Here is a 22,329-nt window from a genome sequence, read left to right as displayed (position 1 = left end):
AACTCAGGTCTTCCTAACCCCAGACCTAGCACTGTACCCGCTACACAACCTAGCTGCCCATTGGGCCCATACTAAGTGCTGAATAAATGCTGACTGGCTGGCTGACTAAGGATATTTTGGCTTATTGCTGACTCCTTAGCTGCTAGAGGATTCTGAAATTAAATCCTTCATATCCTTTCCCAGCAGAAAGATCATTTTTTTTTTTTTGCCTTCCTTACTCTTCCTTCAAGCCCCTCTCCACCAAAAAAAAAAAAAAAAGTTGTCACTCATTGGACACTTCAAGCGAAATAATAGAGTGGATAAAGTGCTGAGTTTGGAATGAAGAGCACCCAGATTCGTATCCTTCCCCTCTCCCTTCCTAGCTATGAAACAAGTCACTAAACTTCTGAATTTCAGTTTCCTCTTCTGTAAAATAAGGGTAATGACACCTATAGTACCAACCTCACCTCTATGTAAAGTGATTTGTAAATGTGATCAAATTCATACTGTCTGTGACTTTGGGCAAGTCGGTCCTCTAAGCCAGAACTTCTTAAACTTTTTCCACTTGAGACCCTTTCAGTGCTTCTTAAACTTCTTAAGCCCCAAATGGGGTCTTGCTTAGAGTCTAAGCAACTCCCTTAGACCAGAACTTACAGAGAACATTCTGACCTGTGTTGGTTAGAAGGAGTTTTCTCATCTGGGAATCCAAATCCCACTGAGTCACAGGTTCGTTTTCTGTTCCTGGGCGCCAGGTCCTGGACTCCAGGTTGGGAACCCAAAGAGAAATGATAGTCCCTGCCCCAGATGCCCCATGTTTCCTGACATGGACTTCCCAGAGAGTGGTAGATTTTATCCTCAGTGTGACACCTGGCAAACTACCAGAAAATCCTTGTCATTGAATCACTGACTTAGTACTGGAAAGGGACCTTAGAGTCATGTAGGGCAGTTTGTGAAAAGTGAAGTGACTTCTCTGAGGTAAATTCTGGGAACAAACATTCAGAGCTCACGCTCTAACTTCTCATTCTGAATTTGTTTGCTTCTATGCACTAATGCTTTTTGTGTTTATATATTGGGATTTTATTCAACTAGACTGTCAACTTTTTCATTTCTCTTTCCCCTTTAGAACTGTAGGACCTTTGTAAATGTTTGTTCGGTTGATTAATTACAGTACTGTGAACATGACATGGGTGCTCACTATATAGGCCCGAGGTAGAATGGCTCATGTACAAGTCGTCTGTACTGCTTGTTGTTTGTCCTTCATTCTCAGAGGGCCATGACAGCTTGAAGATGCCAAGACTTGCAAGTGAATTAGATTTAAGTGAGGGAGGGCTATGCAAGGTCACCAACCTCACTTTCTCCTTCAGAGCCATTTGGGTCCAGTGGCCAGATATAGATCTGGAAGACTGGTGATGGCCCCTTCTATACTGGTGGATGTCACTTATGTGCCCCATTTTAAAATAGCTTAGACAGCAGGGACCCGGTCTTCTGGTTTTCCGTTCAACCAAAAAAAAAAAACCAGTTCAATTCAACAAACAAGTGCTTACCTACCTTAGGGAAGGTGCTGTGCTAACTAACCCCTAGAGATAAAAATGAAACAGTCTCTGCTTTCATGAAGATTCTGCTCCCAGTACAGTCTCCCGGGACCTTCTTCTTGGGGACTACAATAAGTACAAAGATAGTTATGTACTAATGGTCCCCTTAACATTTTATGACTGTGAAAGAAGAAATGAGGAAGGCATTCATGAAATCACAAATCCTTATGCTTTGATCTCCTTTTTCTTAGTTATTTAGGTTTGGGGTTTTTTCCCCAAGTGTGATTATTTGAATTCAAGTAAGCAAACTCCAATCATGAACTGATGAATATTCTGTCTTGAGGTCACAGGGCTGTGTAAGGGATTTTTTTGTGTGTTAGGACGAAAAGGGAACTAACTACCCCATGAGGCTGTGCTTGATGGTTGTGCGTGGCCTGTGCCCTCGGGGATGGCTGTTGATTGGAAAACCAGTTCTTTATCTTGGGAACCATAGGGACGTGATATACTGGGGATAAGAATACCTCAAACATCCTGAACTCCGAAGACTTGTGTGTTCCCTTTCTCATCCTCATGATGGGCACATTTGGTTGTAATACTGTGATTAGTTTACAGAACAGACTAAAGAATGCCCTGGGAATATACTGAAAAATCAATCACAGGGTACCCTATGGTATCCTGACTGTAACTTCAACTTTTAGAGTTTTGCTGTATTTCATGAAAAGCTGCTTCTTTTTTTTTTTTTTTTTCAAACTGAGGTGGCAGGGAGCAGTCTGGAACTATGAGTCATTGGTATAACTTCTAATCTTTGAGAGTTTCCTATATATAGCACTGGAAAGTTAAGTGGCTTTCATACAACCAGTCTATATAAGGCAGAACTTGAACCCAGGTCCTCTGTGCTTTGGAACTTTTTGCTTTTGAAATGAGACCCTTAAGTATATTTAAAGTTTTGTGAAACCGGTAATCATAAAATGAATTGTCTGTAAACCAAATGTTCATATGCTTTGGAGTTTACTTTTAAAACTGAATACCTACATCTCTGAGTAGAATAGAAGGAATTGCCTTCATATTAGCATTTTAAAACATCCAGCATTGTCCCTCTAGAAGCAAATAAATGCCTACTATGTGCTAGACACACTGATTAAAAACAAAATTGTCCCCTTCCTTAAGGATCTTACATCTCAAGGGGGAAACTGTCTACATAAAAACAAAAATTGAGACTAAGTATTCACAGCTAGGTGACATAGTAGGTACAGCACCTGGCCTGGAGTCAGGAAGACCTGAGTTCAAATGTGTACTTTAAGTACTAGCTGTGTGACTCTGGGCAAGTCACTTAACTCTCTTTGCCTCAGTTTCCTCATCCATCAAATGAGCTGTAGAAGAAAATGGCAAACCACTCCAGTATCTTTCCCAAGAAAACCCTAAAAGGAGTCACAAGGAGTCAGACTTGACTGAAAACCAGTGAACCAACACACAAAATCTCAGTGGAGAGCACTATCTCTAAGGATGTCTAAAAGACCATTCACTGGGACAGGGGTGGTACTTGAGCTAAACCAGTAAACCAGTAACTTTTGAGTTTTCCGTTGTTATGGAGGGTGGAGGAAGATTACATTAGCTAGAAGTTAAGGGGGAGAAATCTAATGGAAAAGAGGTGTGTAGTTTTTTAAATGTTAATGTAGCTTTTGTTGCTTCCTTTGTATTAATTGATGGTTTTATAAATTGGTGCTAACGTACCCTTAGTTTCCCCAGATTAAAACTGAGCCATGGGCTTCCCTATTAGAGCTCGACAGCCCTGGTTCCTCTCTGCCGTCCTTGGTCACCGAGGGAGGGTGAAAGAATCCAAATCACCTGCCACACAGAAAAAAACTCAGAGCATGTGTCCTGCTGAGCATAGGTCAATGGTATCATCTTGGGGAATCAGCTGCTCATTTATGGAAGCAGCCGATTTGGGGGTATTACTGTTCGGGAATGATCCTTTCTTCTTTTTTTATTCATATGCATATAGAATGATAGTAATTGCAGACATACAGTGCTTTGTAAATCTTAAAGCAATAGCCCTGTGAGTTAAGGAGGTGCAGTTGGTACAGTAACACCTGTGGTATTGATTCCCACTTTACAGATTAGGAAACTGAGGCCACCTACAGTAGTTACGAGAATAATATTGGTGGGGTGAAAGATCCTGGACCCTGAATTTTCCCATACATTTCAGTAGCCCAGATCACTGATGCCTCTGCCCAAGGCATCTGGCCCACCCCAGCTCACCTCAATTACCTAATTAGTTTATTTGATACTTCTTAATCCCATCTAGACGCTGTCATTGCTTTCCCCTGGCCCACCCCAGACTACTTACCACTCCTTAAACCGATCAAGATCTTTTCACTGACCCTTTTCCCCTCTTTTTGTATGTTATCAGTCCCATCCTCGTAAAATTTGCTGGTTCCCTAAGAATCTCACCCAGGCTTCTGTTGGTTTCACAAATTAATCTCATTACTTTGACTGAAAGAAGGCTTGAGGAGCTGAATTCTTTCTAGGCAGATTCGCCCTTACCCTTACATTTCAGGGTTCCCAGCACCCCAAACCACAGCAGTATCCGAGGCAGGTCTCCTAACTCTCCCAGTCCGTCACACTTTCCATGACACAGGGATCAACAGTGAGTTCTGTTTTGGATGTGTTAAGTTGGAGCTGATGACAAGACATCCAAGTGAGATTATGCAGCAGGCAGTTGACATGGGGGTGTAGGACTGTATATATTTGGATGACTTGAACCATCCCGGGTGCTCTGTAGTAACTGATGAGATCTGTGAGAGAGAGGAGGGAGCTCTAGACAGAGCCTTGGGGCCTGCCCGCTCCCTATTGGGGGTGGGGGTGATGATCCAACAAAGGAAATAGAAGCCATTGAACCTCATCATTCAACTGAAACTGCTCTCTTCAAGTTACTCATCTTTTGATCACCACATCTAATGCCCTTTTCTTAGTCCTCATCCTTCTTGGCCTCTCCTCCTTGATGCTTTTGTGGGTTTTCGGGACACTGTCCTCGGTTCTACTTAGGTGACCACTCCTCAGTTTGCTGCGTCTTCAGCAGTCACACCCCTAGGTGTGGGTCCTCTTCTCTTTTCCCTCTATATTGCCTGGTGATCTCATCAGCTCCCTAAGATTCATTTATCCTGTTGACTTCTAGATGCTTCCTTCTACCCATTGGACATTCTGAACTGGGTATTCCATAAACATCTTAAATTCAACATGTCCGGGAGAAGCTAGGTGGCGCAAGTGGATAGAGCACTGGCCCTGGAGTCAGGAGGACGGGAGTTCAAATCCAGCCTCTGACACTTATTATTAGCTGTGTGACCTTGGGCAAGTCATTTAACCTGATTGCTTCACAAATAAATAGATAGATAGCTAAATAAATAAATAGACTATGTCCAAAATTGAACTCATAACCCCACATACATACACACACTCACACACGCTCACACTCCCCTTGTCCTATGGAAGAAACTACCTTCCAGTCATCCAGCCTCAAAACTAGCTGTTGTCCTCAGCTCTTCACTCTTACCTCTCCCCCACGTCAAATTTGTTGCCAAGGTCTGTCAGTTTTACCTTTATGACATGCCCTTTGTCTCCTCTGATACTGCCACCACCCTAGTGCAGGCCCTCATCACCTCACAACCGGACTATTCCAACAGCCTTCCACAAGGCTTTTCTCCATTCTGTCCTCCACTTAGCTGTCACAGCGATCTTCACAAACTGTAGGCCTGACCATGTCAACCCAAGTAGCTCCCTCACATTTCCAGGATCAAATATAAAATCTTGTGTGACATTCAGAGGCCTCCAGAATCCCTCCACTACCACTCCTTTCCAGTCTTCTTACACCCCAGCCCCCTCAGATATCCCATGCCACTGGCTTCCGTGTTGTTCTTCTCATAAGATCTCCCTCTCTTGGCATTTCTCTGACTGTCCCCCATGCCTTCGATGCCCTCTCTCCTTATCTTTGCTTCCCGGCTTCCTTCGGGTCCCACCTTCTCCAAGAAACCTTTTTTGATCCCCCTTCATTTTAATGCCTTTACTCTGTTGGTTATTTTCATTTTATCCTGTTTATCTTATTTGTACCTAGTTGTTCTCTAGTCACGAGGGCAGGGACTGCCTTTGTATTCCCAGCACTTAGCACAGTGCTCGGCAAGTAGTAGGGCTTAGTGTTTACTTGACTGACTGATTAGGAAGAGAACCAGAATCACATTCCTCCTTGACACCTCTTTCTTGTCACTTATCCTTTTTCCTTTCTTTTCACACAAGTTTTGGTTTTGTTAGCCCTTAAGTCTGTATCTTCAGTGGAAAAAGTCAAGCAGCATTTAAGTTTCCCGTTATTAGTGGTACTGTGTCCCAGAGCAAAGGTGGATCTGTTGCCTAGGCCTGTCTTCTCTTCATTGAAAAGGCCTTTCTGAATGTTGTGACTTTGGATGAGTCAGTTGTCCGGCCCTCAGCTGAGCAGGTTGGTCTAGATGAGCCCCCTAGTTCTCTCATTGTAACAATGATGGTGATCATGATGGTAGCATGCATTTGTATAGCACCAGAAGGCTCGTGAAGCACTTTTACATATATTATTTGACCATCACAACAATCCTAGGAGGTGGGTACTATTATGCCCATTTTACAGATGAGGAAGCCAAGGCTGAGCGGTTGAATGACTCACCAATGGTTACACAGCTGGTGAATGTCTGAGGCTGTATTTAAAAAACTGGGGTCTTCCTGACTCAAGTCCAACACTCTATCCTCCATACCACCTTGCTGCTTCACATGTTTGACGATTTCTTGTTCCCATTGCCATCATCATGGTCCTGTCCCTTTACCACCTCACATCTGGACCCCTCTGATCTTTTCAAACAATTTTGCTTCACTTTCAAGGGCCTCAGTGACTGGCCTGCTGTTTGTTGACTCCTGTCCAACACTAGTCCCTGAACTGTTTCCCATCTACCCCATCACAGGCCCTGTTTGTCTCCTCCCTTTTCCCAGGCCTCTGCTTCTGCTGAAATGCTTTCTAACCCACTTGGCCTGACTGCTACGCGTTTTAAAAGGCTCAACCCAGATCCTGTTTCTTCCAGGAGATCTTCCTTTCAAGATAAACTGGATCCCTCTTGGACTGTTTTCTATTTCATAGTTTCTGTCTCCCAAACTTGATAAGTTTTTTGAGTTGAGGGAACCAAGTGTTATACGTATTTACTTCCCCCATAGCACTTAGCACAGTGTTGATTACATAATAAGCATTTAGCAGACATTTAACACCTGCTATACACAAAGTGCTGTGCTCAGTAAATACTATCGGTTGATTGGGGAAAGGACTTTTAATTGATAGTTTCTGTGACCTTGTGGATCCCTGGCAGGGAACTTTCCTTCTGTAAAAGGTCACACCTACAGGGAAAAAAATTAAAGGCTATATACAAGTATAAAGGTGTAGGCAAGAGCTCAGCCTGCCTTTGTTTTGGGGGGAGAACGATAGAGCTTGCAGCTCACAAAACTATTCACTATATTTAACACATTTACTTCAGTTCCACATTGTGGCTGTTGGTACATAGGGAAAGGACTAAAAGAAGAAAAGCAAAGGAAAGGGAGCGCTTTCTTCCTCAGCCAGTCCTTTCTGGCCTCCTCTGCGGCATAGGGGAGAGCCCTGGGCACGAGAGTACCTTTCACATACTTGCACCTCATTAGTGTTTGTTCAGTCTAGCGCCCTGGGTTTTAATGCCAGCAGCCCTTCCCTTGGAGCCTTCCCTGCTATTGTCAGCCCCACCCCTGTGGCAGTCTGCCTCGACTCTGCTTTTTCCCCCTCTCAGAATTTCAAACTCATTTATCGTATATAATGTAATTCTGAATTGTTTTAATACAGAATTTTCATTAGTGAACACTTACCATCCCCATTTTAAGGTGAGCACCCTTTGAGAAGTAGATACAGATTTAAAATGGGCCAGCAACGGAAAGAGCACTGGATTAGGAGTCAGAAAACCTGGGTACAAATCCTGGCTCTGCTCCTTTTTACCTGTGTGGCCTTAGCCTGGACTCTTACCACCTCTGGGCCTCAGTTTCCTCATCTGTAAAACCGAGGTAGGTGGTTAGACTCAGTGATCTAGCCATTTTTCCAGGTTGAGCATAAATGGGATGGATGAGTATTTGAGCAAGGAATAGGAGAGCCAGAGCCAGAGCAGCTCCCAGTCACCATCCCGGCTGTCCCCAAAGTTGGTCTGCTCACAAGTCTCAGTTGGCACATTTCCTTTTTCACCAGTGTGTGCGGTAGATTTTCACGAATTACCTTTTCTTATGAAGCTTCTTTTTTTTAGTTAGCACTTCAGTACAATAGTGAGTAAAGATTGGTAACAAGCTGCCATTTGTAAAAGCAGATCCCTTTTCCTCCATTGGTGACAACCTGGATCCTGGAATCCAGAAAGATGCACTAATAGATGACTTTAGGACGGTTAGCAAAGCCCCAAATTCATTACCCTGCAGCCAACTTCATGATGAGCCCCTCTGAACTCCAGCTAGACTGCTCCTGTGTGCTAGTGGACGTGTGGCCTGGCGCCAGGACCGGCTGTGGAGCCTCGCCAGCCTGGGCCTCTCATTGCCTGTGCTCTTGCCATCGCCTCTGAGAAGCCCTAGTCACCTTCTCACCCCCCTGGGGCCATTAGAATGGGACTTGAGAAGCGGGGTTGTTATGGGAGCACAACAAAACTGGCATGTTGTATTTTTTCAGATGTTTGTTCCAAAGGAAATTGTTATCCAGTTTGTCCATGGCCTTTAACAGTTTGGCATTTGGGGGCCAGTAACCACACAAAGCTGGAAATAGGCTTTTCATTTGTGTACATTATCATGAAAAAAGGCACCAAGGCTGATTTTGTTCATTTTAAGTGCTGCGTGAATCAGTCTCTCAGCTTGAAAAGTGGTAAGTGTGAGTTAGGGCAAGCAGGTGAGGTTGAGGCTTGAAGGAATCCATACAGATGGTTGTGGAGATGTTGGGATATGGGACAGCTTGCACATACACTAAGCCTAAAGAAGGCATTTCAGACAAAGTGAGATTTTATAAGAGATAATAATATAATGGAGAGAGCTATTAATTTTTCTCCTATATATCTGTAATTATATATGGTGATTTTTAAAATTTTTTAGTTAGTTTTAATTTTTAAAAAAGGCTACAGGTTTCTCAAATGAGATTACAAATTCAGCTTGTTATCAGAAAAAGGGAAAAGAAGTCGAAGAACTTGCAGGAAAGTTTACCACCTGATCAGGAGACTAAGGTTTTCAGGTATGAAGTCCAAAACCCTGTGTCTTAAATCAATGACCTGATCCCTGGAGTCCTGCCTCTGGGTTGAGTCCTCAAGCTGTCTGGGCTCAGTACCCAAGAGTCAGACTCCTGGTACCTGTCTGAAAAGGAAAGTGCAGTTTAAGGAAGGGGACTAACCAGCCAGCCCCAGATGGGCATCCTGGCATCGTTACACCTCATCCCCCAAGAAACTTCCTTTTCAGCAGTGGCTATGTGGTGGGGATCATCCTTGGATAGTAGCTTGCCTGGCCCTTCGCCAGTCTTCTCTTCTCCAGGCTAAACATTCTGAGCTTTGTCAGCTGGTCCTCTTGACCTGGACTCAAGGCCTTTCACCATTCTGGTTATCCTCCTGTGGACACTGTCCGTCTCATCCATGTCTTCGCAGGAAAGTTTGCCACGTGGTCACCAGGATCCATCCCAAACTGTGGTGTCCGGAAAAGAACAGATTCCTTAGGATGGGGTGTGCCCAGCTCAGTGCACAGAGGGTCTGTCACGGCTTCATTCCCGAGAGTTCTGCCTTTCTTAAAGCACCCTGAAGTTGCATTCAGTTTGTTGAGTGTCACGTCATCCTGCTGGCTCGTTGAGCTTGCCGACCCATGGGTTTTTTTCAGAAAAACTGCTTTATAACCATGTCCCCACTCACTCTTTTCCATTTGGTATTAAGGCATTTGCTTTTTGAACTCAACTGTAAGATTTTGCATTTATCCTTACTGTATTCGTCTTACTTGGTTCAGCCCAGTGCTAGAGCCTGTACAGGGCCTTTTGGATCTCAACTGTGTCATCTAGTGTCTTAGCTCTTTTGTGTCATTTCCAGATTTTGTGACATCTGCGCTCTTATACAAGTCATTAATAAAAATGTGAACTAGTATAGGGCCAAACACAGATTCCTGGGATATTCCCTTGGAGACTTCTTACAGGTTGACATTGAACCATGAATGGCTATTTCTAGATTCCAGCTAGCCAACCAGTTTGGAATCTAATTATGTTACCATTTATATTCTAGATCATGCCTCTTCATATTTTCTGCAAGAATAGTATGAGATACTTTATCAAAGGTTTGTTAAAATTTAGGTAAACTAGATCTGTAGTGCTCTGCCGTGATCTACTAGTTTAGTACCTGTCAAAAAAAAAAAAAAGAAAAGAAATAAGGTTATTCCAGTATGTCCTCAAGGAAACTGTAATCTTGGAAGTTGTGACTGTTGAATGACAAAACCAAAAAGGTGATGTGGTCTGCATGTAGTTAGGAATTCAGAAAGACACAAATGACGAGGGATAATATTCTCAATACGGTGGACAGCCTGTGTAGAAGCAGTCCAGTCTGGAGAGGACAATTTGAAAGTCTGCCAGAGTTGGCTGGATCCAAATTGGGAAGGGTTTGAAATGCCAAACAGGAATTAGTAGGTAATGAGGAGCCATGGAAGCATTGTGAATGAGGGCATGACGTGTAGCATAGTGGAAAGTGCTGGATTAAGAGTCAAGAGACCTTCATTTCGTTCCAGCCTCAGATGCCTAATGTCCTGGGACCCTGGGCCGACTTGTGAGGATACAGTGAGATATTATTCCTAAAGTGTAAATGTGAGCTGCTGTTAATAGTATTATGATTATTATTATTACTGGAGTATGAATGGGGAGAAGGAACTGTAGCCAGGCTGCAGTTTATATGTGCTTATTTATGTGAAGTCATGGATCTAAATGTAAATCAGAATGACTGCACTCAGTATGCTAGTGGTTTGAGGATCCTTAGAATTCATGCACAGCCCTTCAGAGGTCCAGGAACCCTCAGTGGGAATCACTGACTTAGAAGTCCTTCAGCATGGTGAGGACAGGTCCACCTGGAGGAGGATTCATGGGAGGATGTAGGCAATATGACACAGGATGAAGATGGATGGATGGGTTGGGACCGGTCCAGGTAGGGGAAGCCATGTCCTTGAAATAAAAGAGGGGAGCTAATGAAAGAGCCTCGGGTTCCACATGAGGCAGCAGTTCAGCGGGGGGGGGGTGCAGTCTCTGAGCTTAGACCAGTGACTGTGCCTATTTTATTTTAGAGGGAAGGATTGTATTCTTACCGCAAGATCACTCAACCAAGGCAATACCTCAGATTACAGATGGTGCCTGTGACTTGATGTAACTGAAAGTATATGCAGCTATAGTTAGTTATTAAGCCAAAAGGATGAGGTCACCTCTGGAAAGATCATTCCCAGGGGGCTGCACCCATCAGGCTAGTCAGGCTAGTCAGGCAAGTGGCTCCCTCAGTTTTTACAGGATGCTTTCTTTCCACCAGGCCGCTCCTTCCTTTGCTCCAGGCGAGGTCACCAGAGGTGGGGAACTTGTGGTCCTCTAGATCCTCAAGCGTGGCCCTTTGGCTGAATCCAAACTTCACTAAATAAAGGATCCCAAACAGAATTCTTTATCTTTGAATGAAGGCTAATGCATCTATTGAGGCTGGAAACACAAATACAAAAGTGAAGACAGTCTCAGTGTTCCAGGAACTTAAACACTAGTAGAAGACAAGGCGTAAAGAGGAGTGATGATCAAGGACGGGTGCTTTGGTTTGGAATGGCAAGTGGGAGCTACGGAAGATTAGATTAAAATACCTTCCTTTTTCAGGAGCACAATTGATTTGATCATTGTTGGGGGTGGGGAGGACGGGGCACTGGGAACAAAGGGAATTTGGTAAGAAGATGGCTAGGGAGTAGGGGTCAGGCAAAGCATGATTGGGGCCACTTGAATAGGGGCTTGGTGAGGCTTTCCCTGGTCATAGTGGGGACTAGTGGCGAGAGGACCCTGGGGAAAGGGTGAAGCCCTGCAGAAATTCTGTTTCCTTTATGTTTCCCCCCTCACTGAGGAGTTTTAAGTGGGACCTCTCTATTTTAGGTGTTTCCAAACCCATGGATGAAGCTAAAAAAATGAAGGGATAGAGAATTTTGACCAGTCAGCCATCCTCTTTCAGCTTTAATCTCTTTGCTGGGAATATTCTTAGGCTTGTGTTCCACTACAAGAACATGCCTCTGATATGTGCCTGGCAATGCTTGATTCCTCATCAGTCAACTACTCGCTTAACTGCTTACGGTCTCTTCTCTGTCTCTGTGTCCCTCCAAGCTCAGTCACCTCCTGATTTGATAACCTTGTCTCAGTTTTCATTTTCCAGCCACCCTCTTCTTGCAGAAAAATCCTCCCGTGCCTCTCCAGCCCGTAACTCTGACTTGATGCCTTCTCTCCCCCTTTGCTAGCTCCACTTGCTTCCCCACCTCCCTCATCTTGGGGATTCCTCAAGGTCTCACTCATACCGTCTATTCTGTTTCCAGTGGTTCTCTCGGGGTTTAATCTACTTCCATTGCCCTGGATGTCACCTCGACACACGTGACTCCCAAATCTGTGTCTCTCGCCCCACACTCTCCTAAACTTCACTCCTTCGTTTCTGAGTGCCTGATCCACATTTTTCCCTGAATTTCCTACCAACACCTTACATTGTCTGCATCTGAAACTGCACTCGTCTCGTCTCCCGTTCTGCCAAATTAGCTCTTCCTCCTAACTTCCTTGTTTCTAACCCTTTTACCACCGTTGTCCTGGCCACCCAGCCTGAAAACGCTGGCTCTTTGCCTCAGCCCGTCTGTAACATCCTTCACTTCCCTCACCTTAGGTGGTGATTTGGGCTTTGAAATCTCTTGTATCCGTTTCTTTTCTTTCTGTAGCTGTGCCCCGCATGTGTAGTGAACTCTTGACACTTAATTGCATGTGTAACCTTTGTTGGACCAGACGGTCTGTATGCTGTACCTTCCAGCTCTGAGTGAATCCTATGAGTTCTGACCTCATTCAGGTCTTCGTTACCGCGAGACGATTACAATAGCCCTCACTAGTTTTCTTGCCTCCACATCCCTGCTTCCGAGCCTTCCTAGCCCCTGCCGCTTGGTGCCCTTCCTGAAACCCTTCTGATCACCTCACTCTTCTGTTCAGATGCTGTCACTGGCTCCCTCATGCAAGATCCTTTGTGCTTCAGCTCCTGCCCACCTCTTCAGAGTTCTCTGCTTCTGCTCTTTTACAGAGACAGCACCCTGTATTCTGAACTCGTCCAGAGTCACACAGCTAGTAAGTGTCTGAGCCTGGATCTGAATTCGGGTCTTCCTGACTGCAGGCCCGGCACTCTGTCTGCTGGATACCTACTGATAGTCTACTGATATTTCAAGGAGAGGCTGAGGGTTGTGTCCTTCTTTGATCACCTTAGCAGTGAGCAATTGCTCGCTTAGAATAATTACTTCTCTGTGGTCTTTTTTCTTCTACTAGGTTATCAGGGCCTTGAGGGCAGAGACTTTTTGCCACATTGTAGATACCCTTAATAGAGAGTCTTATACATCATAACATTTCTCTAATCAAGTAATTTTAAAATTCTATGTAATTTTGGTTAAGAAACACCATGGTACTGTGGTTTAGTTCTATCTCAGACCATTGCATTCTTCCCATCTGAATTTTTCCTCTTAGTTTCAATTAGTTACCAGGCTCATCTTTATTTCCCATTATAGAACATAGCTACCAACTTTTGAACAATTGCCACATTTGAATATTGCATTAAATGATTTTTCTCTGTGGGAGCATATGTGAGCATGAGCTTGTAAAATTCTTTGGCCACCTTTTTGGTGCCAGGCACTGGGCAGGTGTGAGTTGGTAGAGGTGCTGTTTTGTAGTAAAGACTGTCTAATAAACTTTGTGCCTGGTCATTGGGGATAGCGGGGTTGCTTGCCAGCCAGGCCTTGAGGAATCTGCACAGATTCCAGGGAATCTAATTTTATGGGATGTGTGGAAATCACAGCTTCCTAATTTCTGTTCTTTCTGTAAATGCAACTCCTTAATATTTTGAGAGAAGATAATTTCCCTTGGGAGCCCTTTAAAATCAGTGCTTACCAACTGTCTCCCAACAAAGTGCTACCCTCTCAGGATGCTACCACCAGGGTAGTGCAAATGTCTTCATTTTTTACAGAAAAGGAAACTGAAGCTGAGACAGATTAAATAATCTGTGCTGCCAGAGCCAAAATTTGAACCCAGACCCCCAAACCTCTGCTTCAAGTTAGTCACGCTTTGTCCTTTGCCCTATCACCACTTTATATGTGCACATACATGTGGGCGTAGATGACTTGTCCCAAGCAGAAACCTCCAAAGGCTTGTATTCTTGGGAAAACCGTAGCCGCCACATTCAGCTTTCCTTCTGCCATGTGAGAACTTTCCAATATCCCCTGATACAAGTCCTTAGTATCCAGGACTGAACTGAACCAGTCTCTACAAAGGCCTATACACACACAGTGTAAATAGCAGTGGATTTGTAGTAGTGTGATTATTCCCTTCTCTGGGAACCGAAGGGCCCTTGTTTCCATTACAGTTCTTTTGTGTTGTCCCAGCCTTCCCATTGAACATATCTAGATTTCATCTTTCAAAATTTTTGAAACCCTTCTCTAGTTGGTTTGCTGTTTGCCCCAGGCCTTGCCCATCATACCTCTGTAGCTCCACACAGTCACTACAAGTCTTGGGCGGAAGGCCATAGAGATACTTCTTATTTGACTTTGACCTCACCAGAATGTTTGATCCGCCAGAAGCTTATGTTCACTCAACATATGGGATAATATAGCATATTTTCTATATTTCTAGGAAATTTTGATACTGTGCCCTTGTCAAGAAGAATACACTAACAGGTCATCTTATCCTCCATGCACTAAGTTGATGTGTTATGTGATAGCTAATCATTTTGTAGAGAGAGAGAGAGAGAGAGTGGACAATGGGCCTGGACAGTGCAGTGGTTTCTTTTACTTAACTGTACTTCTTTGACCCAAATGGCCTCTGTTGGAGGGAAGGTGTCTTGGGAGGGCGTTGCCTTGCTGAAAAAGATTATCAAGAAAACACTGTTTAAAGGATGGCTTTATTACTCCCTAAAGGAAATTTTTGCTTCCAGTCCTTTCCCCTTTCGCCTGCTTTAGTTAACTAAAGACCTCCATTTCTACCCTGCCACTTTCCTGAGCCGACATTGAGTATAGAGCAATTTCCCTATGTGATTTGACAGAGCTAATGTCCAGACATTGGTGTCATGCTGCATTCGGTGTTATATGTTTCAGATTTGTGTATGCAATGGACACTGATCTCAGTTCCCAGGACAGGAAGGACCTGGACAAGTTCATCAAATTTTTCGCCCTGAAGGTTAGTAATATGTTCTTGATTCATTTGTCCCTAGAACTGTTAGAAATAACTTCCATGCTTTTTTCTCCAGTCTTTTGAAACATACCATGCATGACAGCTTGCAGCTTGCCTGTTTGAGGGGGTAACTGGTATAAGTTCTGTCTCTTGTAAACCAAACTGTGAAGGCCTGGGGGCGGTGGAGGGGGTGTAGCTAGGAAGTAGCTTCCAATTTTCCAGTGGGGGCTGGGGTTGGGGGCAGACCACAAGGCCGTTTGTCAGCAGAAATGTCAGGCTATAAAGCCACATTTCTTGGCACAGCGTGTTCCCGTGGGGTGGGAGGTAACGCAAGTGTTGAGTAGTAACCATGAACATCTTTTAGGCATCTTCCCTTAAGCATATACTCCCCCTGACATTCCCATTTTTTTTACTTTTTATAACTTCCTGGCCAATGGGGTTTTTTAAACTAAATGTTGAAAGCTGTGCAAAGTGTTTTCCTAACTCTTATGTGAAGTTCCCTCATTATTGCTGTGCTCAACCAATCCAGACACAAAATCTGGTTCTGAAATAGTTTGGGAGCCTTTTGCCATCTGGTTATGCCTGTGTGACTGTGTAGTGCTTTCTGGTTCAAGCCTGCATGAGTTCATGGCAGTGCATATTCACATCCACAATTGAGCTTGTATTCATGGGAAAAACATAGCCGCTACATTCAGCTTTCCTTCTGCCATGTGAGAACTTCACTTATGTCATACTGGCAAACTACAGGCATTTCCACTGGCTGGCATTGGATCTCCAAGAGGTTGTACAGTATTTTTTTCTTAGGCAGGTCAGCATTCTCTCCCCTTCTGTCCTTAGGCCTTCTAAACTCTAGGAATCCCTTTCTTGTAGCATAGTCTGGTTGCATTGATAGCCTATCCTACTAACACCTCAGTGTTTATCAGGAGCCATGTTGTTGCGTAAAGTCCTTTAAAATCAAGCCTTTGGGGTTTTTATTTGTCTCTGCAGACAGTCCAAGTGATAGTCCAGGCCCGGCTTGGAGAGAAGATTTGTACTCGCTCGTCATCCTCCCCAACAGGATCTGACTGGGTAAAACTTTATTTTTTGTGGGATTATACGTTCTCTCTTCACACAAAAAGTGGGTTGAAAGTGTTCTTCAGTATAGGTGCTCTGCAGTTTAGTAAGCCAGGATTTGGGGCCACTGACTAGACAAAGCAAGCCTGCTCTCCACTCTCATGCTCTCCTCTTAGGTTTGGCTCTTGGCTTCTTGCAGCCAAGACAAAGGAGGTTTGGAGGAGGAGAGCCATATGTTGGGTTTAAAGACAGTTCACATCCTGGCTCATCCAACTGCACACTTGGAGCTCCATCAAACACTCCTTTATGAAGAAAGGGGGGTGTTAGTGAGGGTTTCCACTTACTGCAAGTAGAAAATGTCTTCTCCCTAACAATAGCAAGGCCTTCCTTGAAGTGAAACGTATTTGACGTGCCTATAATGCTCCTCCAGGCAAGAGCCCCTGTAGGTTTTAACAAGAAAAATGATGCTATTCTTTTTGCAGTTCAACTTGGCCATCAAGGATATCCCAGAGGTCACCCATGAGGCCAAGAAGGCACTGGCAGGGCAGCTGCCCGCTGTGGGGAGGTCCATGTGCGTGGAAATCTCACTCAAGACTTCGGAGGTGACAAGGCAGCTGAGCTACAGATCCTCAGACCAGCTTGGGATGCTTGGGTCCTAAAGAAATCAGAGCTTCTTGACTTGTTTTCCACGGGGGTCTAGCTCAGTCTTCGTCCTCGTGGGTAAAGCAGAGTGCTGCACTTTGAAGGAGGATGACCTGAGTTTACATCAGACACTAGACTAGCAGGGTTACCCTGGGCAAGTCGATGTGACAGCCCCCGCTTCCCAGATCAAATGTGATCGTGTGTCTGCAGTACCGCCCTTCAAGCTCTGCAGAGTGCTGTCACCTTGATTCATTGTTGTCATAGTTATCATTCTCATTAATGTTGTTGTGTCTCTCCTTCTGGGGAGACGGGGAAAAAGCTGTGTTCGGCCAGGTACACCAGCGTCTTTTGGATCTCGGGACAAAGCTTTTCTTTTTATCTTGGATCCTAAGAGAATGCCCAGTAACCAGTCACCACTGGACTCATTAAGAAAGCTCCCCATTTTTAAAATGAAGGCATGAGAAGTTTGCACTTCATCTAGAGCTAATGCTAGTCTTCTACACACTTGCCTAATCCAGGCTCACTCCTGAACCTGAGCATTTCTGTCCTTGTTTCTCGTTGGTTTCCCTTAAAAAAAAAAAAAAAAAGGTTTGCTTATATTTAGATTTATGTATCTCTCCTCCTTACTTAGTGGCAAACAGAACTCTTGATATTAGTGGGATTGAAGGGCTGTCGCCTCAGTCTTTACCCCCTTCTCCTTCATACCCATTGGGTCCAAGTCTTATCTCTAGGCCGGTTGTCTGGGGGGGGGTGGATGTATGTGTGTGGGAGCACCCCTATCACGAGTCTCTAGAGTTAGCACAGTTCTTCAGGTGACCAGAAGAGTGATTGGTATTCTCCATTCCTTATTTACAGGGAGATTCCATGGAACTAGAAATTTGGTGTCTTGAAATGAATGAAAAGTAAGTGGTGTTTCCCGATTCAGGAGTCTTGGGGGTTGTGTGACAGAGCACATCGTACTGAAGAGAGATCAGAGCTTGTAGCCCCTCACACGCCAGGCTGGATTGAGACAGGGCCTGCTAGGGAGACTTCTTTTCAAAAGAGAAAAAGGGGGGAAAGAGGTTTTGTTTGCCCCGAAAACAAGTAATATTTTGGCAAAATCCCTTGGGGGCTCTTACTTCCCGAGTACTTCTTTTGCCTGTTCTTTGTGTGACAAACCTCCAGGAAGATTTCCATATGACCATCCTGTTAAAACAGGTGTGTGAGATCCAAGGATTTTCCTCTTTGTTTTTTTGTTCTTCAGAAGTTGGCCAGTCAAGTTCCTGTCTAAAACTTTAAAGAAAAAATGTACAGAGAAATTAAAGAAATATTAAGTATAAACCAATTTCATCAATATATATGAGTTACATATGGGTTTATTTTATAGTAGAAAACTGTCATCACATTGAGGTTATAAATTAAACTCCCGCAAGCAGACTGGTCTCCTGCAGTTTACCTGTTCAGTCCAGGCAGCTCTGATATTCCTCTCAGTGAGATAGAAGTAGTGCGTGAGGTTTGCATCTCTGTTCTGTACAATTATATGTAGGAATCACTGCTTCTAAAGATTGTATGGGGTGGGGGAGGATAACTGCTTCAGAATTAGTGGATGGGGGCAGCAGCTAGGTGGCCCATTGGATAGAGCACTGGCCATAAAATCAGGGGACCTGAGTTCAAATCCGGCCTCAGACCAGACACCTCACACTTACTAGCTGTGTGACCCTGGACAATTCACTTAACCCCAATTGCCTAAAAACAAAAAAAGAGAATTAGTGGATGGGTTAGAGGAAGCACCTTCTGCTTCTTCACTTCTCTTACCAGCCACGCCTGGTACATTGATCAGTAGGTTAAGAGGAGAGAGCTCTGTTGATTCCTTCTTTAGGAATGTGTTAGCATTAGCTGTTTGTAGCATTTGGTTCTCCAACTGCCACTGGGTGTGAGGCTGAAAAAGTTGCCTTCAAATAAAAAGTGGATTCAGATCAGCTTAATCAGCTGGGGAAAGGGGAAAGAATAGGGTGGTGCAGAGAGGAGGGGGTGACAGGGGAGGTGAACTTGGGAACATTCCCAAGTCCATCTCGCCCCCTTCCCCCACAACTGTTTAACGGGTCTCCTTGCAGAGCCAGCTTTCCCCTGGATGTAACAGGAACAAACTAACACCTTCTCATGCTCCTGTCCAGGTGCGACAAGGAAATTAAGGTTTCCTACACTGTGTACAATAGACTGTCGCTACTGCTCAAGTCTCTGCTTGCTATCACTAGAGTGACACCAGCCTATCGACTCTCCAGGAAGCAGGGCCGTGAATATGTCATACTCTACAGGTAAAGGGGATTCCTCTCCACTCTGGTTCTCTAGCGGGAATGTGGTTCAGCTGGGCTTGGCCCAAACCAGCTTGCGTCTCCTGGCCCATGCAGCAGTAATAGCAGCTCTCGGTGCTCTTGCCCCTTCCTCCCCCAGGCCCACTTTGGTCAGACTCCTCTGTGCCAGCGTTCCTGGGTAGCCTGCTCCTCTGTGGCCCCACTCAACACCCTGTAACTTTCTGCATCAAAGGGTCTCTCCCTGGCCTGCATGCTCCTAGGTATATTCATTTTCCTCATTACAGCAGAAGATCCTTGGGGGCATGAACTATCTTTGCTTTTTCAGTTGTATCCAGCTTAGCTCAAATGTTGTGCACACAGTAAGTGCTTTTTCATTCACTCGAATTTCTTTCCTGTTTCATGCTTTACAAAGGTCTTTACTCATACCCTCCCACCCTGGGAGGGACATGTATAGCAAGTAATATTGTCCCTATTTTACAGATGAGGAAAGTTACATTCAGAAAGGGGAAGTGATTCAGGAAGGGGCCTTTAGCCACTCTGCTGGGGAATATCGGAGGCAAGACTGGAACCCTGCTCTGACTCCAAAGCCAGTGTTCTTTCTGCTGCGCCACATCACTATTACAGGCTTGATCCCTGGGGGTGGGCTTTTATACTAACAGACAAGTACCTCTGTGAATTATGGGGTTGGAAAGGACCTAAAAAGGTCATCTTGTCCACTTGCCTCCATTTTTTAAAAGAATGAATTTTTATTGATATCTTTTGTTTTTATGTCACCTACGTCTCCCATTGTTTTCCTCCTCTCACCCACTTCCAGAGAGCCAACCATCATAAGAAAAAATTTTTGAAAAGAAAAAAAAAAAGTTCAATATAACTAACCAACATATAGAAGAACTGCCATTATATGTGGTGTTCTGTACCCATGGTCCCCTTCTGCCAAGAAGCATATACAGGGAGAGGAACCTTCCCTGGAGGCAGGCCGAGCCATGATAATTTTATTGCATTTTGTTTTTATCGTGGTGGTGGTGCTCTTTATATTTCCATTATTGTAGTCGTTGTGTACATTGTTTTCAGTCTTCCAGGTTTTTCCATATTCATCGTTTCTTATAGCACAGGAATATTCCATTATTCTCACAGACCACAGCCATTCTCTCAGCCATTCCCCAGTCAGTATCCAGTTATTTGCTACTACAGCAAACATTTCCTGCCTCCATTTTTATCCCAAATAAATGATAGTTTTCTAGGAACCACCAGAAATTCCTAATTGGAGACAACTTGAAAACAGCCAGTCTAGACCAGAGGTGTTGAACGTGGGCAACGGCATTTCAAGTGCAGCCAGAGCCAGATTACAGTGCAACCGGGGAGTATTTAGTGAAATAAACAAAAATAAGGGAAAAGAAAGCTAGCGAGGTGGCCCGCAGGGATCCATGTGTACAGTTTAGTGGCCCCATTTCTCTTCGAGGTTGGCGCCCCTGGTGTAGACTGTAGCTTCCTGGCTTGTTGATGAAAGTACCAGAGAACTTAAATATCTCAATGTGTTCCGTCTCCTCCCTCTTCCACATGGCCTGCCACCCTGTGTGTCAGAGAAGGGAATGAAATGGTTATGGCACACCCGACTTTATTCCTCCTCAAGCTAGGTTGGCTGTTTTCTCATCCTCTTCAGCAGAGTTTGCTAATTTCACAGAACCTCCGAGGGCTTCCGCTGATACAGCCCATACTGGTGACATTAATTCTTTCTACAACATCCCAGGCTGGTGGGCTTCCTATAGCCTTGGGCCAGAGCCCTCCCATGAGAGAAAAGCCAGTACACCCAAGGGCAGTCCAGCCCACTTTTGAACAGCCTTCCTTATTAGCCAGTGCTCCTTGCTTTCTTTCTGGGGCCAAGCAGAACAATGTTAATACTTATTCCACAAGCCCTTCAAATACTTCAAGACTCTTTCTATCTCTCTTCTTTCACCTGCCAAGTCTTCTCTTCTGGTTAAACATCCCTAGCTCTTTCAGCTAATCCTTATGTGTCCTGGTTTTGAGGCCCTTTAACAGGCCTGGATATTTCTGACATATTCTTATATTTTCTTGAACCTGTGGTGTCTCATCTATAATGCTTCAGGCTGTTCCTTTCCTTGTTTTTTTATTTACCCAACCTTTTGGAGAGTGTGATCCCTATGAATTCTTTTTGTTCTCCCCCTCCAGAAAATTTTTTTAACATTCTTTTTCAAAATTTTGAGTTCCAAATTCTCTCCCTCCCTCCCCTCCCCCCTTATTGAGAAGGCAGGCAATTTGATATAGGTTATATGTGTGCAGTCACGTGACTAATATTTCCATATTAATCATGTTATGAAAGAAAATACAAACCAAGCTCCCCACACACACACACACACACACACACACACACGGAAAATAAAGATTAAAAAGTATGCTTTGCGGGGCAGCTAGGTGGCCGAGTGGATAGAACACTGGCCCTGGAGTCAGGAGGACCTGAGTTCAAATCCGGACTCAGACACTTGACACTTACTAGCTATGTGACCCTAGGCAAATCACTTAACCCCAATTGCCTCACCAAAAAAAAGAGGAAGAAAAATTATGCTTCAATCTGCATTCAGACTCCATCAGTTCTCTCTCTGGAGGTGGACAATATTTTTTTATCGTAAGTCCTTTGTAGTTGTCTTAGATCATTGTATTGCTGAGAAGAGCTAAGTCATTCACAGTTAATTATCATACAGTATTTCTGTCACTGTGTACAGCGTTCTCCTGGTTCTGCTCACTTTACTCTGCATCAGTTCATACAAATCTTCCCAGGGTTTTTCTGAGAGCATCCTGCTCGTCCTTTCTTATAGCACAGTAGTATTCCATCACAATCATATACCACTTGTTCAGTGAGTCCCTAATTGATGAGCATCCCCTTTTATGTGGTGGCAAATAATTGAAAATTGAGGGGATGCCTACAAATTCTTTTAAAAATAGTGCCTGGGCGGTCTATAAGAGAATCTGCCAGTTGCCTACAGAAGCGCGCCATTAATTCTGATGGACCAGAACACCTCCAGGTTTTTCTCCAATGTTATCTGCTTGCTAATCTGGATCCTTCTAAAATTCTTAATCAGAACTATACTCAAATTTATCTTTGCACTCTTAATGGAAAAAGGATTTGCAGAGTTAACACAGGATAGGAACACAATTGTCAGGAGAGATGCTTAATGGCTAGAAGAGAATAGACTCTTCATTATAATGAGGGAGATAGACCCACTACCTCTTTATGTGTTGCCAGCAACTAAGAATCATACCTGAGGGGAGAATGTGAACTGAAGAAACATGGGCCAGGCGATCAGCCAAGACTGAACCGTTTATTCATCTGAGGGTCACAGCATATATA

General features: G+C 44.2%; 1 protein-coding gene across 4 annotated transcripts in view; it reads left to right on the top strand.

The window, feature by feature from the left end:
• The window catches only part of ATG13 (autophagy related 13), a 38,226-nt gene that overhangs the window by 1,075 nt on the left and 14,822 nt on the right, over positions 1-22,329 (top strand). For all 4 annotated transcript variants that reach the window (XM_027837674.1, XM_027837673.1, XM_027837672.1 and 1 more), the window contains exons 2-6: positions 14,904-14,985; positions 15,967-16,047; positions 16,515-16,634; positions 17,530-17,576; positions 18,828-18,968. In XM_027837674.1, coding sequence (XP_027693475.1) covers positions 14,917-14,985; positions 15,967-16,047; positions 16,515-16,634; positions 17,530-17,576; positions 18,828-18,968 — 458 coding nt within the window. In that variant the 5' untranslated portion in view covers positions 14,904-14,916. The remainder of the gene's footprint in view (positions 1-14,903; positions 14,986-15,966; positions 16,048-16,514; positions 16,635-17,529; positions 17,577-18,827; positions 18,969-22,329) is intronic.

Source organism: Vombatus ursinus, unplaced genomic scaffold (genome assembly GCF_900497805.2).
Source record: "Vombatus ursinus unplaced genomic scaffold, bare-nosed wombat genome assembly UNPS02014822.1, whole genome shotgun sequence".
NCBI classification, from domain to species: domain Eukaryota; kingdom Metazoa; phylum Chordata; class Mammalia; order Diprotodontia; family Vombatidae; genus Vombatus; species Vombatus ursinus.
This window is presented reverse-complemented; position numbering and strand designations above follow the sequence as displayed.